The sequence below is a fragment of the Filobasidium floriforme genome (genome assembly GCF_021052385.1).
Source record: "Filobasidium floriforme strain CBS 6241 chromosome Unknown HD553scaffold_2, whole genome shotgun sequence".
Classification (NCBI taxonomy): domain Eukaryota; kingdom Fungi; phylum Basidiomycota; class Tremellomycetes; order Filobasidiales; family Filobasidiaceae; genus Filobasidium; species Filobasidium floriforme.
This window is the reverse complement of record NW_025763623.1, coordinates 1,112,220-1,124,397: the sequence shown is the minus strand read 5'-3', so window position 1 is coordinate 1,124,397 and position 12,178 is coordinate 1,112,220. Positions and strand designations below refer to the sequence as shown.

Genomic DNA, 12,178 nt, shown 5'->3' with positions numbered 1-12,178 from the left:
TATTCTTGCGAGATCCTTCCAACGGACCGCTCGACCAGACATCTGCTCACGGAGGTCATCAAAATCGACCTAGTCGACCATCATTCTTCGTAAAAGGCATCTATCGCAGGCCAACACAAGGTTCATCCGCACGGTAGAGTGCAAGACTTGTAGTCAAGAAAGATGTCTGGCATCTGGTCGGCCTTCGCATGTTGTTTCCCTCGGAAACGGACGAGGCACGATGAAGGCGTGAGTTAGAGATAAGCACAAGAACACTATCACGATCTGATCCAGGCGTACTGATGAGCGATTCGGCCTGGCCTTCGAAATGATTGCGACTGTTACAGGAAGGATCGGAGACCAACTCGCTATTAGCTCACAGTGTACACGAGGATCTTGCCGGAGCGAACAATAATAAGCCGCAATCGATCGTCTCGTATGAAGCACCGCAACCCGGTGTAGGTGGCAGTACTGTCGGGTACGGAGCTGTAGGACAGGGTCATGCCGTCTTGGGTGAAGAGGGAAGATTGAGGGTACAAAGTATTGCCAGCGCAGTTGAAAAGTGAGCACACAAGAAACGTCACTCGTCGACCAGACAGGACGGCCCGAATTGACTTGATCATACTTGGTGTAATCTTCCTTTCGCAGCCGGATGATCTCGATTAATCATCCTACTCAGTCTAACTTGACCCCTCATTACTCTCAATCCCGTCGTCCGACCCCTTCGAAGCAGGACATGCCGCCTGCCCGATCGACGACCTCTTCCCCAACATCGTTGGCGGAAGAGCCAACCGAAGCTCCTCCTGTCATCTCCTTGCCTCCCGCCGAGACTTCTGCAGGAAATCAAGGTCAAGATCAGGATGCCAATGCCAACGCTCGACCGGATTTGGGTCGATCGAGGAGCAGTACCTCGTCATCATTTTCTCAGACTCAGCAAGCGCAGATCGAAGGTGTGCGTCGAGTCAACCTGAACCTGGGTGGGATGTGGGAGCGAGAACGAGAGCGGGAGAGGAGTAAAGGTGGGAAGAAGGGTTCGGTCGGGAGCGCTGCTGCGGCCGGCGGGACGATCAAGAGTAATGCGAGCGTGAAGAGCACAGGGAAGAAGGACAAGGAGGATGAGCCGGTCACTGTGGCTCCTGCTCCTTCTACTGCTAAAGTTGCTGCTGGCGGCGAGGCAGGTCCGTCTGCTCAGGTTGACGCACCCAAGACGAATGACAAGCCGATCGAAGTCGAAGTCGAGACTGAAACCGAGGCCAGCCCTGCAGTCCCCGAGGCGCAACCGACCAAGGACGAACCTGCCGCGGTCGTTGTTGACAACAAGGACGTCGACAAGTCTGGTGAGGAGGAACCGGCGGGGACGACGACGCCCGGTTCGGACAACAAGGATGGCGGGAATGCGAACGGCGGCGGGGGCAAGAGTGGCCGGGGGAAGAAGAAGAAGAACAGGGGCAGAGGTCGAGGCAGGGGCGGCAAGGGAGGTCGATAAGGTTCTACGGCTCGTCCCTTTTGTCCGGCCGTTTCATACTCCACCAGGCTACTCAGGAATTGCACGCTGGCAAACCTCTTACAATACGTCAGACGCGACGTTACAGACCTGCCCACCACCTGCTCGCTTATCATCAAACCCTATCGACTGCTTCTCGGACACCTTACCTACCTACGACCGCAACCTACCCCATCTCCTCTCAAGTCCGACAAAATTCTCCTACTCTTGCATCCGACCTACACCTATGCTTTACGCTCGAAACATCTCGAGAGCCCGGATCGTGTCCGTTTATAAACTGTATCATACAACACCGTCGATCGCATCCATTACGTTCTTGCAGTACGAGCGACGCCGTCACCTTCGGTCTGGTCGGGCTCACCGTGCTGGTCGAACATATTCAAGTTTCGGGATCCACAGCGACGGTGAGATGTTCGGCGTGTTTTCGGTGGAAGGCTCGGGCGTCCGGCCGATTGTTGTTGTCGTTGTCATCGTCGATCCCGGACCGCGTTGTGTGGGTGGTCATGTTTTGATCAGTAAATGAGTTCGATTGAATCTCTTCTAGCTTCTAGATTGCACCTTGGACATGATGGTTGGATGTCTGTACGAGGGTACGGCGGTTCCGGACCGGACGAGGTCGGGTAGATAGGCCGGGAGCGGGAGAAGAGGGGAGATTCTGGAATGGATGGATGATGATGAATGCGCTCCTGAAAAGAGGTGAGACTCTTCGTCGACCCTCGTCCCTGGCTGCTTCGGAATTCGGATGATGTGATGTGATGGGACCACGGATCTCGACGGATAACTCGATAACTACCAGCTACAAGTCACCATCTACATCCTTCACTTTCTTCTAGATAACGATACCACGCACACATACACCTCGTTCCACTGTCTCATACCAAACAAACAAATCTTGAAATACTAAACAAAATGGACGGACGACCCGCTACCGGTAAGCTAACCGCTGCGAACTGAAAACCATACCCTTTTATCCGAACCTGCCTTTGCTGACATTCCACTTTACCCATCATCCCTACCTTCCCGGAATTTGTCTCGACAGAATACGCTTCTTGGCAAAAGCTGCAAAAGATCTACGACGAGCAACACGCCTCGCTCACCCTCAAGGACTTGTTCGCCCAGGATGCCTCGTCTGGCTCTCGATTTGAGACCTTTTCTCGACTCTACCAGTCCCCTTCGTCCGGAGAACAGGACAAGATCCTGCTCGACTATTCAAAGAACTTGATTACTCCCGAGATCTGGTCGACGTTGCTCAAGCTCGCCGAGGAGGCCAAGGTGCCCGAGTTCAGGGACGCCATGTTCAAGGGAGAACACATCAACACGTCCGAGGGCCGGGCCGTCTTGCACGTCGCCCTCCGAAACGTCTTCCCCCAGGCTGGTGGTCAGTTTGACATCAAGGAGGAAGGCGCCGACGAGGTCAAGGAGGTCTTGGACCACATGAAACAGTTTTCCGATGCCGTCCGTTCGGGCGAGTGGAAGGGATACACCGGCAAGTCCATCACCGACGTCGTCAACATCGGTATCGGCGGTTCCGACCTCGGCCCCGTCATGGTCACCGAAGCCTTGAAGCCCTACTCTAAGCGAGACTTGAAGATGCACTTTGTCAGCAACGTCGATGGTTCTGATATCGCCGAGGTCTTGAAGGAATGTGACGCCGAGAGGACCTTGTTCATCGTCGCCAGTAAGACGTTTACCACCCAGGAGACCATGACCAATGCCGAGTCGGCTAGGGACTGGTTCTTGTCCAGCGCCAAGGACGTGAGTGCATCGTGATACGTCAAGGTGATGTTATCCAGATCATCGCCTTTTTGCTGACTCGCTTGATCAAACTTGCATATGGCCCCCCGACCCCCTCGCAGAAGGAACACGTCGCCAAGCACTTCGTCGCCCTCTCCACCAACACCTCCGCCGTGACCTCGTTCGGGATCTCTTCGTCGAACATGTTCAAATTCTGGGACTGGGTCGGCGGACGATACTCGCTCTGGTCCGCCATCGGTCTCTCCATCGCCTTGTCGATCGGGTACGAGAACTTTGAGCAGCTCTTGTTGGGTGCCCACGAGATGGACAGGCATTTCAAGGAGACCAAGTTGGAGGACAACTTGCCGGTCATCTTGGCCCTCGTCGGAATCTGGTACAACGACTTCTACGGTCAGTCTTGTGTGCTTGCGCAGCCACTCGGTTGGGCTGAAGCTGATTGCCCGGGCCTCATGAAAATGTAATCATCGTCACCTACAGGCGCCCAGACTCAGGCTTTGTTGCCTTACGACCAGTACTTGCACAAGTTTGCCGACTACTTCCAGCAGGGAGACATGGAGTCGAACGGAAAGAGCGTGACCAAGGCGGGTGACGTTGTCGGATACCAGACCGGGGTAAGCCGATCGCGACTTGCCAGGAGTTCAAGGCAGGGAGACGGATGGGCAATGGCTCAACGCTTGTCCTTCCCTCTGTATTTCCAATCGAACAGCCCATCATCTGGGGACAGTCCGGTACCAACGGTGTGAGTCAAGAATTGTTTGTACGCGGACTACTTTGCGACCCCCGAGCTGATGAAGAGAGTTTCGTATCATAGCAACACGCCTTCTACCAGCTCATCCACCAGGGAACCAAGTTAATTCCTTGGTGAGTTTCCTCTCGAACAGCAGCAATAGCTGGCGACACCTAGTTACAGCATTTCTGATCCGTTCGTGAACTCTCTTGCAGCGACTTCTTGGCGCCCGTCGAGACGCAGAACAAGATCGGAAACCACCACAGCATCTTGTTGTCCAACTTCTTCGCTCAGCCTGAGTACGTCTCGGTTTTATCACAAGTCTGTGTTACAGAATTGTGTGCTGATCGATTCCAACATTATTCCCCGCTTCGCGCCCACAGAGCCCTCGCCTTCGGAAAGACCGAGGAACAGGTCATCGAGGAGCTCGGACCTGAACAGGCCAAGAACGATGCTCTCGTCAAGAGCAAGATCTTTGCCGGCAACAAGCCTACCAACTCGATCATGTTCCAGAAGCTCACCCCCAAGACTCTGGGTAGCTTGATCGCTCTTTACGGTAGGTGTCGCTCTGCATATGGCTTGCCTTGTTTCAAGTCGACTGATCGAGGTGTCATTCATTGTATTGGCAGAGCACAAGATCCACGTCCAGGGTGCCATCTGGGGAATTAACTCGTACGACCAGATGGGTGTCGAGCTCGGAAAGGTGAGTTTCCTGGGCGAAAAGGCGTTTTCACAGGATAGTAAAGACTAGAGTGCTGATCAACCGTTGGCGCGATGCAGGTCTTGGCCAAGAATATCTTGGCTCAGCTGGGAGATGCCGACAAGGTCAAGGGTCACGACAGCTCGGTACGTCGCTTTTGTTTCGATTGTCGCAAGTGTAGACGGCGATGCTCATAGTTATCTGGGCTCTGCGACATTTACCTTCACAGACTACCGGTCTCATCCACTTTTTCCAGAAGAACAGGAAGTGAATCGTGGCGTCCGATCAGATCAAGAGCAACTTGTAGCTAGACGTGAATGTCCCTGATTAACGATAATTCGCGAAACAAAAAGGCTCGATTCACAATTCTACGTGTGATACAGATTTGATCTAGATTCGGTCGTTTGCTTTCGTAGCGCATCGTGCAAGTGGTATAAATCACGCCTTCCAAATCTTAGCAGGATTGTCAGGGAATTGACCATTCGCCATGAAGGGCTCGCAGACCAGACGCAATTGCTGTCTTGAAGCCAATGCCTTCTGTGAGATAATGCCCTCCTTGGCACCTTCTGGTCCGAGGCCCTGCTCCAGAATGGCCTGGACCATCTTGCCGACTTGCCGGGTACCGTAAGCATTGACGAGATCCTGCCCGACCATCTCGAAAGCCGCCACCATCAACTGCGGTGCCGTCTCGAGGGCGGGCAAGGGTTGTTTGCAGATCCCCGCCGTCCACATCCACAAGATTGACGTGCGGAAATTGGCTTGGATCAGTTTGTCCAGTTGTTGCTGACTTTGAGGCTGAGGAAAGACGGTCGGCACGATCGTCTTGATATCGACCGCACAGATCGCGAGGTAAAGGGTCACTATGGCTGACATGCGGTTGTTGTACTGGACCGTATCCTCGTTGGCGTCTCCCTTCTTGTGCCCGAGCGAGACTTCGTACTCTGCCTGAGGTTGACCCTGGCATGTCGAATCATACGCGTTCAGCTTCTAGGTCGTGTTTGAGCGGTAATAGGGTTAGACTAACCTCGCGTTTGGCTGGGTAGAATGGCAGCACCCAAGGACACTTTTTCACGAACCTCGCAATCAAGACCTCTCCCAAGGCTGCGTGACCCCGTAGCATCAGCCCTACGACTAATTTTGCCAGAGGGAATGCAGCCTCGGCCTTGGCCAAGACCTCGTTCTCTGCTTGATGGAGCAGAGCTTTCGAGATGTGCGACAACAGGTACATGTAGGCGATTGGTAGGTCGCGAGAAAATGGTACGGGCTCGGCTGCTGACGCTTGGTGGGATAGCACCGCGCAGAGGTCCTCGTGGATGGCTTGTGTCTATCGTAGCCATGTACACACTCGGACAAGCGTCAGCGGACTCGTTGGACGCAACCCGGACGATTGAGAACTCACAATGCTGACGATCGACTCGCGCGTGTTGACGATCTGCCCGATCCTCCTCGTTATCTTCCTCTTGATCGGCCCGATATTCTTCTTCAACCCATCATCCGCCTTGACCCGCTCGATGACCTCTACCTTGGTCCTCCGCTGATGCTCGACCCACTTCTCCCACCTCTGTTCGTTCTTTTGCAAGCTCGTCAAGGCGTTTTGCTCGGCGTTCTTTCGGCTGGCTTCGAAGAGCCTTTGTTGTTCCTCTGCCTGAGTTTGCTTTAGTTCGGCATCCCGCTTGGCCTTTTCAGCTTCCTGGCGTTCCCGCTCGGCCTTATCAGCGCGTATTCGGGCCTCCTCGGCTTTCCGTTTCTCCTCCTCCCTTCGTCTCTCTTCATCCCGTTTCCTCTGGACCTCCTCTTCTTCTTTCCGCCGTACTTCTGCCTGGCGTTTCTCCTCTTCCGCTATCCGCCTCTTTTCAGCCTGGACAGCAGCGATCGTCCTGTCGATCCCTTCCCAGAGGAGTTGATTACGAGCGTGAAATTCTCGTTTCGCTTGATTGTCCGCCTCCGTCCGCTCGAGCTCGAGTGATGATAACAAGGATTGTATTTCGGTCATCGCTTGAGATTCTCGGACGTGAGAAGCCTGTTTGATCTTTTCAGGCGTTGAAGCGAGGTCACGGTTGAAAGCCAGCGAGTCTTCCCGAGCTTTGAGCTGTCAAGATGAGAGGGGTATCAGCCAGATACCTTTGGGTTCAATCAGTGGTGACAGGACATACCATTACTTGCTCCCTCGATATCCGCTCCCAGCGTTCCCACTCATCCTCGCGCACCGCCAGACCCCCTTTATACCCTAAAGTCGACCGCCTGGACAGCCCAATCTTGAGTCTCGACGTCTGTGACAATGGTGTCTGTTGCGCAGACGGAGTCGGCAGTTGGATCGCCGGAGTCGATTTCGAGCTCGAACGCGGCGTCGATGCCAGTCTCAGCTTTGTCCCGGCTGGGGTGCTGCTCGCCTCACGATAACGGAAACTGTAATCGACCTCTTCATCCCCCGAAGACAATATCGAGACGGAATCATCTAGGTTGTCATCTTCGTCGCTCGTCGAGGTGAACCCCGCTGGACCGCTACCGCTGGAAGAACCAGAGTCACTTCGTCCGGAAGTTGAGGGGACTCCGTAACCAGACTTGCGGGTCTTGCGATATGTTCGAGTTCGTCTAGAAGTAAGCAGGGTCATTACGAAGTCAAGCTGAGCTCAACTTCTAAGATTGTGCTGCTGGATACCGACTCACATAGGTGTATCGTGGACGACAAACTCTTCCTCGCTATCGGAATCTGGGATAGCGAACCTCATCCTGCAAGTTCCTGCGAGCTTCCGTTTGCTATATGCTTATGGTTCCGAAGTTTTTGGTGGGGGTGTATCACTATCTTCAAATATCGCTAGTTGGATCTATCTGTCCAGACTGTTCATTGGTTACGAGGCGGGTCAAGTGTCTAGATTTACAAGATCCAGAGTCATCTCAGTCTGTATCGTATTCGGTGTTCCGTTGCGATAACGGGACTTGCCCTCGAGAGATCGCTTTGAGCCGAGACTCGAAGTGAACCGGGCCATGCACCTTCCCCGAGGTCAGTCAAGTTAAGATGTACAAGTACGCAATTATATTGTTGACCACAGTACTCTAATAACAATCTCTGCCCTAGAAGCCAGGATCACTCCTATACACTGAACACGCATCGAAGGAAGAGGGTAGTCTGCCATGAGTAGCTTGTGAGTCGAACAATGCTCCGCACCTGGTCGGCAACGATACATCTCGGAAAGAAGCTAAACACGAATCCCTCACAACCTGCAAACATGCAGATATACAACAGAGGTACGTCGAACCATGCAAGTTGAGCTGCTTATCACAGGCTAGCTCACAATGACTTGTTTGATCTTGCAGCCGCCTCCTACGGGAAAGGTCATCATTGAAACGACAATGGGGGAAATCGAAGCAAGTCCCGTCAACTATGACGAATTATCAGCCATATTGTGCTTCAGTCGTGTTAAGCTGACCGTGGACTCTTCATGCATACAGATCGAACTTTGGTGCAAGGAAACTCCGAAAGCATGCAGAAATTTCCTGGCATTGATCATGGAAGGTCAGGCGACCTTGATGGTTTCAACCCGCCGCCGGAAGCACAAGGCTAACGGTAACACGGCTTGTACAGGTTATTACGATAATGTGATCTTTCACCGGATCGTGCCTGGGTTTATCGCGCAGACGGGTGATCCTACTGGGACAGGGATGGGAGGAGAGTCTTTCTACGGAGGTGAGCCCCATTGAGCAACGACTTGACTGTTAACGAACCTGACTCAGTCCTCGTCTTGCGGTAGAACCGTTCGAGAACGAAACGCATTCCAGGCTCAAGTTCAATCGAAGAGGATTAATAGCGTTCGCAAATAACGGGGACAAGAGGTCTAATACGAGTCAATGGTTCATCACATTAGGTAAGCGCATCCGATTCTTTCGATCCTTGCTATGAAATAGGCAGGACTGATGCTCATCTGCGCTGTGAGACGTGCTGCAGACAGGGCCGATGAGTTGCAGAATAAACATACCTTGTTTGGGAGGGTTAACGGTCCCACCATCTACAGTGAGCTTTCTCGATTCGAGCGAACTACCTCTTCGCCACTGACTAACTTTCTGGATTCCCCGATTTCTCAGACGTTCTAAAAATCGCCAACCTCGAGCTCGACAAGCAAGAACGACCGCTCTTCCCGCCCAAGATTACCTCGGCACGGATCATCGAGAATCCCTATACGGATATCGTGCCCAGGATTACGGCGGAGGAAAAGAGACAACAGCTCGCAGCTCGTCAGGCGGCGAATGCTGAGAGGGAGCGGTTGGACAAGCGGAAGGGCGCCAAAAAGTCGGTATCAGTTCACGGTTTCAGAGCTCCGCGGTGATTTGAGCTCAAACAATCGAGGTTCTACAGAAACACAGGTCTTTTAAGTTTTGGGGACGAGGAGGACAAGGATAGCGGGGTGCTCGCTGGGGGGAAGAAGAAGGTGATGGCGCGACCAGATTGTCAGTTACACCCTATACTCACGATTGCGAAATCGGGCGCTGACTCTTTTTTCATTTGAACAGTCGTTGATCCCAATGAAAGCGCTGCCGCGGGGAGACCCGTTGAAACTTACGTCGAGCTGCCGGAGTCGCTGCGGAATATCGGGAAGAAACCGGTCGAACTAAATCGGCCGGTGAAAAAGCCGACGGACAGTGATATAGAGGGCGATGTATCTGGCATCAGAGCGAAGCACGATGCTGAAAAGAAGAACACAGCGTGAGTTCCATGAATGCGCTGCGTTAGTGACAAATGCTCAAGCGACTTCCCTTTAGTGATGCGAGAAAGGCCCAAATCGAGGAGATGCAAGCCAAAATCAGAAAACTTGACAAGCGGAGAGCTGGTTCAGATTCCGATGATTCTGATGACGATGCACCAAGAAAGAAGCGGTCTGGCCCTTCGTTCCTCGACCAGGAGTTGGCCAAATACTCGGCTGGACGACGTGGGAAGCGTAGTGGCAAGAAGGATGAGGATGATGTGCTCAGCGCGCTGAGCAGCTTTACGGGCAAGATCAGAAAGGCGGGTACGAGTGATGCTGTGCACGACGAAGACGGCAAGGAGGGCGAAGAGACACGACGTCTGGATGATGATACCGGTGGACTGGAGATTGACGACGATATAGGCTTCATGTCCCACGCCTTGAAAGCGACGAAAGAAGACGACGCAGAGCAGACAAGACGAGCGGAAAGTGACTACACAGTAAGCATTGTCCTGCACGTACGACGACTCGAGATGCCTGTCTGAAATGTTAGCGGCTCTATTCAGGTGATCGACCCGAAAGCAAAAGCTCGAGCAATTAAAGACGAGAAAGTCGAGCGGAGAAGAGATTCGGGGAGGAATCGAGGTCATGGTTCCGGTCGGCGGTGACGGTTCTGTTTGATCTACGTACGGTCACTTTTGCGCGCGTCGACTCCCCGCAGAGCGACATTGCAGACCTGCTATTCTTTTTGTTATTGTTACAACGAAGAGCGCCTCAGCGTAAAATGTTCCTACACAGTCGTCACTACACATGTGCCGTCGCCTACAACTTGGCCTGAACTTTGCCCTTGCCTTCCAACGCTTCTTGCTTGTCCCTGATCCGCTTGCTGCGTTCGGCGAGCATAGGCACGCGTTTCAACTCGGCTCTCCCGATCTGCAGCATGTGTACCTCGTCGGGACCCTAAATCGCAGAAGTCAAAAAGGGTTAGCTGTAGGTCTCGGGCGACAATGGGCGGTCGTAAGCTATCGAAACTCACATCGGCATAACGCAGGGTTCTCAATCCGGCAAACATCTGAGCCAAAGGTTGATCTTGACAGATACCCTCGGCGCCAAACGCTTGCATCGCCCGGTCGAGCACCTTGAGCGCCATCGTCGGAACCGTGAACTGGAGATGATGACGATAGGGTTATAGGGTTCTTGTCAGCGTACAGTCTGGAGTCTCGAACCCCCGTCGTTGACCCACCTTGGCGATCCCGATATCCTTCATGGCCCCCTTGGCCCTGGCGATATCGATCCGATGCGCCGCGGTCAAGACCAACAGCCTCGCTGCATCGATCTCCGACCTAGACTTGGCGATATCTCCGACAATCGTCCCGTGTTCCTTGAGCAGCTTGCCAAATGTCTTTCGCTTGGGGTCGGATACCCGTTCGAGCATCATGTTCAGGGCGCGCTCCGCCGTTCCGATCGATCGCATGCAGTGGTGAATTCGACCGGGCCCGAGTCGGCCTTGAATGATCTGGCGAGAGACAAGGGAAGGGAAAGTTTCAGCACCGTAGTCCTCGTGAGAACTAGGCTGTCCCGCGACCCCGCAGACCCACCTCGAATCCGCGTCCCCAACCTCCGACCAGACATTCTTTCTCGTTTAGCCTGACATGGTCGTACAAGACCTCACAGTGTCCTTCGGGAGCGTCGTCGTATCCAAACACTTGCATCGGGCGGACAACCTTGACGCTAGGGTGGTCGGCCGGGATCAAGACGATCGTGAACCGTTTGTGAGGGTTTGGGTTCTCAGGGTCCGAGAGACCTGATAGACGGGGACGGGATGAGCAGGTGCGAGGTGAGGTCTCAAAAGCCCTACGGAAACATACCGATGAGGATATGGATAGCATTCCTAGGGTCACCTGCACCTGAGATCCACTGCGAGACCAACATCCCATCAGCCTTCCGATCCTATTCGTGCGATCCCCGTCCGGCTCACCCATTTCCTGCCGGTTACGATGACCTCTCCATTCTTCCTCTCGATCTTGGTGGCCAGATTGGTCGCGTCCGAACTGGCGACCCCAAACTCGGTCATGGCGAACGAGCTCCTGATCTGTCCATCCAAGAGGGGCAAGAGGTATTTCTTCTGTTGTTCCGGGTTGGCGTAACGGGCGAGGACTTCCATGTTACCCGTGTCTGGGGCCGCACAATTGGTCGCTTGGGGGCAGATGAGGGGTGCGTGACCCATGATCTCGGCCATGACGGCGTACTATACAAGGAAGGGCCGACGGGTCAGCCGATTATCACGATGTCATGCTGTTATAGGCGTAGACTCACCTCCAGGTTGGTAAGATCCACACCATGCTCCGGGTAATGTAGCTTGCTCAAGAACAAGTTCCACAAGCCTCTCGACTTGGCCTTGCGTTTCAACTCTTCCATGACAGGCGGGATGACCTTCCACCTCTGGACGGGGTCGTGAGGGATCTGCGCATGGTAGAGGTGTTCGGCCGGGAGGCACTCGGTCTCGAGGAAGTCGATGAGGTTCTCAAGAGTCTTTTTGGCAAAGCTGGAGAAGCGGGGCTCGATCTGTAGGACAAGATATCGCGTTCGAAAAGGCAGATTAGACATGTGTAAGGACAAACAGACAGGAGCGTCGGCACGCACCAGGGACCAAGCCGATTCGCCGATGTAGGTGGTGACCGGGTGGGACGAAGTGTTGGTAGACATGTTATGGTGCTTTGTATGTTCGTGGTAGCAGTCGGTGAATTACAAGACTTGGTGTGCAAGTTGTGGTTGTTGAATATCGGTGTTGCTGATCCACTATAACCTGCTCATGCTGCTGTTCACTGCTGTTC

At 53.7% G+C, this 12,178-nt stretch overlaps 5 protein-coding genes across 5 annotated transcripts; 3 read left to right on the top strand and 2 right to left on the bottom strand.

Annotated features, from left to right (window-relative positions):
• Positions 1-162: 162 nt before the first annotated feature.
• HD553DRAFT_339056 (uncharacterized protein) lies at positions 163-1,465 on the top strand (the record flags this gene model as incomplete). Its single annotated transcript, XM_046182404.1, has 3 exons — positions 163-228; positions 327-541; positions 628-1,465. 3 exons carry the CDS (start codon positions 163-165, stop codon positions 1,463-1,465), a joined length of 1,119 nt encoding a protein of 372 aa, XP_046039774.1.
• Positions 1,466-2,217: 752 nt separating this feature from the next.
• On the top strand, positions 2,218-5,018 carry HD553DRAFT_304669 (putative glucose-6-phosphate isomerase). Its single transcript, XM_046179041.1, has 11 exons — positions 2,218-2,414; positions 2,523-3,238; positions 3,340-3,628; positions 3,716-3,849; positions 3,945-3,977; positions 4,050-4,099; positions 4,181-4,264; positions 4,349-4,521; positions 4,595-4,668; positions 4,746-4,811; positions 4,895-5,018. Exons 1-11 carry the CDS (start codon positions 2,393-2,395, stop codon positions 4,934-4,936), a joined length of 1,683 nt encoding a protein of 560 aa, XP_046039773.1. The 5' UTR covers positions 2,218-2,392; the 3' UTR covers positions 4,937-5,018.
• Positions 5,019-5,103: 85 nt separating this feature from the next.
• HD553DRAFT_321806 (GLE1-like protein-domain-containing protein) lies at positions 5,104-7,394 on the bottom strand (the record flags this gene model as incomplete). Its single annotated transcript, XM_046181248.1, has 6 exons — positions 5,104-5,622; positions 5,690-5,989; positions 6,065-6,754; positions 6,892-7,028; positions 7,061-7,257; positions 7,333-7,394. The coding sequence occupies 6 exons, from the start codon at positions 7,392-7,394 to the stop codon at positions 5,104-5,106; spliced, it is 1,905 nt and encodes a 634-aa protein (XP_046039772.1).
• Positions 7,395-7,732: 338 nt separating this feature from the next.
• On the top strand, positions 7,733-10,140 carry HD553DRAFT_304665 (cyclophilin-like domain-containing protein). Its single transcript, XM_046179040.1, has 12 exons — positions 7,733-7,808; positions 7,899-7,911; positions 7,981-8,031; positions 8,116-8,179; positions 8,249-8,350; positions 8,415-8,528; positions 8,609-8,674; positions 8,746-8,950; positions 9,017-9,108; positions 9,172-9,364; positions 9,421-9,844; positions 9,911-10,140. Exons 1-12 carry the CDS (start codon positions 7,798-7,800, stop codon positions 10,010-10,012), a joined length of 1,437 nt encoding a protein of 478 aa, XP_046039771.1. The 5' UTR covers positions 7,733-7,797; the 3' UTR covers positions 10,013-10,140.
• Positions 10,141-12,151, bottom strand: HD553DRAFT_291924 (acyl-CoA dehydrogenase/oxidase). Its single transcript, XM_046178393.1, has 8 exons — positions 11,988-12,151; positions 11,661-11,909; positions 11,323-11,592; positions 11,213-11,261; positions 10,943-11,148; positions 10,588-10,860; positions 10,381-10,509; positions 10,141-10,304 (listed from the first exon to the last, which is right to left on the bottom strand). The coding sequence occupies exons 1-8, from the start codon at positions 12,048-12,050 to the stop codon at positions 10,167-10,169; spliced, it is 1,377 nt and encodes a 458-aa protein (XP_046039770.1). The 5' UTR covers positions 12,051-12,151; the 3' UTR covers positions 10,141-10,166.
• Between the last annotated feature and the right edge of the window lie 27 nt (positions 12,152-12,178).